This window comes from Cucurbita pepo, chromosome LG02 (assembly GCF_002806865.2).
Source record: "Cucurbita pepo subsp. pepo cultivar mu-cu-16 chromosome LG02, ASM280686v2, whole genome shotgun sequence".
NCBI lineage: Eukaryota > Viridiplantae > Streptophyta > Magnoliopsida > Cucurbitales > Cucurbitaceae > Cucurbita > Cucurbita pepo.
The window spans coordinates 10,589,111-10,592,713 of NC_036639.1; the positions used below are offsets into that span (position 1 = coordinate 10,589,111).

General features: G+C 34.4%; 1 protein-coding gene across 1 annotated transcript; it reads right to left on the reverse strand.

The window, feature by feature from the left end:
- Nucleotides 1-353: 353 nt before the first annotated feature.
- Nucleotides 354-1,426, reverse strand: LOC111788962. The gene is made up of 3 exons (XM_023669560.1): nt 925-1,426; nt 604-702; nt 354-527 (listed from the first exon to the last, which is right to left on the reverse strand). Exons 1-3 carry the CDS (start codon nt 1,150-1,152, stop codon nt 369-371), a joined length of 486 nt encoding a protein of 161 aa, XP_023525328.1. The 5' UTR covers nt 1,153-1,426; the 3' UTR covers nt 354-368.
- Between the last annotated feature and the right edge of the window lie 2,177 nt (nt 1,427-3,603).

A 3,603-nucleotide genomic window follows, 5' to 3' on the forward strand; every position in this document is an offset into this window, starting at 1 on the left:
TAATTATATTTCAATAATTCTTTTTGGGTTTTTAAATATCATTAAAGTTTTAAAAGTATGTTTTCAAAAAAAAAAAATTTAAAAAAAGGGTTAAATTATCATTTTAAATTCTAGCCTATGAGGGTTTAAAAGTTTTATTATAATGTAGTAAAAGATTTATATGGATATTTTATCATATGAAATTTTTTATAGCTCACATTGTTGTAAAAAAAAAAATTGGTTTTTTAAATTCGACTAACCATGATGGGTATCTCTAACCTCTCTCAAACTAATAGAACTAAAATGATAAAAGAAGAGAATGTACTTGCTGAAACAAGAGCTTCAAATTATACGAATTCATCCAAACAAAAACAATCAGTTACTGCAAATTATGGAGATTTTACCTGATCATTACTGGCCGGAATCCATTCATTGGTGGCTGGATTTCCCCTGCAAGAGGCATGGCAGCAAGTGGCAGTTGCAGAATCTGCTGCGAGTTTGAAACCTTTGCAATCTCCATTCTCCGTTTTGATGAATCCTGTTCCTGTCTGAAATCAAATTCAACTTCTTAGTAAACACAAAAACAGAGAATGAGGCTGATCGATTGATCGATGGAGAGAGTACCGTGTGGTGCTGTTTGTCTACGTAATTTAGATCGTCGTAATACTTCGTCTCCACAAATTCCTCAGAGATGTTGCCGTTTTGACCATCACAAGCAAGTCTCTGCTCAAATTTCAGAACAATCGAGGACTCAACAGAATGAAAATACTCTCACATTGTTCAATTTCTCCACAAATTTCTACACTGTTCATCTACATTTGATTGGATTTAACCTCTGATTCAACTTAAGAAGCACACTTAGTACTGCATTTCAGAGACCTAGAGGATCGAATCAATGATTCACTAACAGAAAGCTCAATCGAGAAAACTAATCGGAGAACTAACCTCGCGAGGATCGGATTCGAGGCGCTGAAACACGGCGAGTTCAGGAATGTAATCATCCTTGCGATTTACACTGTCGACATAATGCGCAGAGAATTCGCTACGCTGAGGCTTAGTATGGCGCTTCGGTGCGACGCCATTGAAGTACTCTCGAGTTTTGGCCTCCATCTCTCCTTCTTCCTCCATGGATAGACGAGCGTCGCTCCTCCCAGGCTTTTGGCCATTCTCCATTTCTGTTGATTCTCGGTTTCTAGGTTTTCGACCGTCGATCGATTAATTGCAGTAGATTTTGAGCGACGAGTGGATTTTAGGCTCTGCCACGATTAATTGGTGAGATGGAACACTGATTTTGGGGACCAAAACTGAAAAGAGATCTCACTTTTTGGTGAAACAAGAAAAAATCTCAACAAAAAACGAAAAACCTCATCCGTCTACCTACGCCCGCTACGACTTTCCAGCCTTTCGCTTGGTCCACCATGGCCGCGCATACCAAGGTTTCTTCATGCACGTGAATTGCTCTGCTTTTATGTTTCAAAATTGCTATCATTCCAATAATTGTGGTACTATAATCTTTTATACACCATTATTATTACATAAACTGTTCAATAATTTTTCATTGATATTAACCACTTTATGAGAAGGCGGACGCGTTCATCCACCGAATCGAATCGGAGTCAAAAGTACCATAGAGGTTAACGACGTCCGAATACGGAAATGATGAAATTTTTTCTTAGAATTGAGGTAATATCTAATCCTCTTACTCATAATGACTTCCATCGTTCTTCTATTTACTGGAATAACAACGATGGTTAAGATAGCTAATAGTTGCTCGGTGTATGCTCGTCCAAGACGTGTTGTCCATGGCCGCATGCCCATGACAAGCCCAACCCTTTATGTCTTTTCATATTCTAGTGTTTTACTTTTGTATTTCTAGGAAGTATGACGTTTCAGAAATATCATGTCTAGGCCTGTCAGACATGAAATGCCTCATAATACTGTAGTGGGATACGACTAGTTGTCAACTTCTCCCTACCCAAGGTTATATACTGTGAGCGGTTGTTATTTCTCTCTTGCTTGCTTATATAACGTCTCTTTAAAAAATCTCTCTCTGCCCTCATTTTCTAAAACCTTATCTTAAAACCGAGGCCACAGGCTCGAGCATACGTCGCTTGACCGTAGGCGACGCAAGAACGAATTGACTTAGCTCACTTGTCGTTGGAAAGTGAGTGCCGCACAATCGCAAGTCCGCTGTCTTCAAAAGTGCGATTGTGACACTTGACCTTGTTCAACTACTACAACAGACAATAAGACCGTATCGGGCCTTACATCTATCTATAGTCCTTTGAGAATTTGAGAAGCTAAAATAGCAAAGAACGAAATTAGGAGTAAGTAAGGTGACCATGTAAGGTGACCATGTCACAAGAGAATGTTAGGACCATCAAATGTCAAAACTAAATTCTAAGTTTCTTGGACTCGTATCACAGTAGCGTGATGATAGTTTTTGGTCTTAAAAGTGAGGAGTAAGCAACGTGACTACAGGAAATATCAAGATTAGCTCATAAATATCATTAAAATATAATAATAATAATAATAATAATAATAATTTTTATTTATTTATTAATATTGATGTATATGAATTGGATTGGATTTGAGAAATCTTTTGGAACTAGTTGGACTGGTGAGATAGATGATCTAAATAGAGTTCACAACCCAACATAACTTGAACTCTATTGGATTGTCCGATTTTTTTAATCATTTTTTTTTATTAAAACACTACTTATATGTCATCAACCTCGGTTTTACTTATATGTCATCAACCTCGGTTACAAAAGTCAATGGTTCTTAATATTCATAATAAGTTTAAACGTAGGGTTAGATTGAGCTATAACTTTGTGTTTGAGTTGGTCGAAATCTAACTCAACCCTATTAGATGAAGGTCTGCTTTGAGCATAAGCTCTCGTGACTTTACTTTGAGCTTTCCAAAAGACTTTATTATTGGAACACAATATTTCTTGATTATAAACCCACGATTATTCCCTAAATTAGTCGATGTGGGATTTTCATTCAACAAACCCAACTTTATCATTTAAGTTGGATAAACCGAGTTCATCGAGTTATCGAGTCATATAAACATTCTCAGTAAAATGTACATTTACTAGACGTTAATTTTAAAGTTTTTTTTTTTATGGTTAGATGAAAAGAGTAAAATTAATTTTTTTTTTCACCTAATCCATAAATTATAAATTTAGTATAAAGTAATTAAATTAGGTTAGCTAGGATCGGGTGTACTTCACCGCAATACGGTTGCACCAAATCCAGCCAACTGCCTTCTCTTACCACCATCAACTTCTCATTGAATTTTATTTCTCTCTTTTTTTTTTTTTTAATTGGATAAAATAATCCTTCATTATTTTAATATATATTTAATTTTTCACATTTTAAAAAATTATAATTAAATGTTTTATTTATAAATACTTTTTATTTGTTTTTAGGGTTTCTTAAACTATTTTTATTATACAATTTTTTAAAACTAAAACACTACCATTTTTTAAAAATTGAATTAACTAGTTCCTCCAAAAATACTTTATATTAAAAAAAAAAAAGTATTTTACTTAAATATCTAAATTTAATTAAAACGAGGAGATGAAGAATCATAATGCATAATTATTTAACCTATTATTT

Excerpts from the sequence above, each read along its gene's own strand:
- LOC111788962 (XM_023669560.1), bottom strand. The coding sequence starts at position 1,152 with ATGGAGAATGGCCAAAAGCCTGGGAGGAGCGACGCTCGTCTATCCATG. Across the intron at positions 703-924 it reads TCGAATCCGATCCTCGCGAG|AGACTTGCTTGTGATGGTCA; the intron begins GTTAGTTCTCCG and ends AAATTTGAGCAG. Across the intron at positions 528-603 it reads TAGACAAACAGCACCACACG|ACAGGAACAGGATTCATCAA; the intron begins GTACTCTCTCCA and ends ATTTGATTTCAG.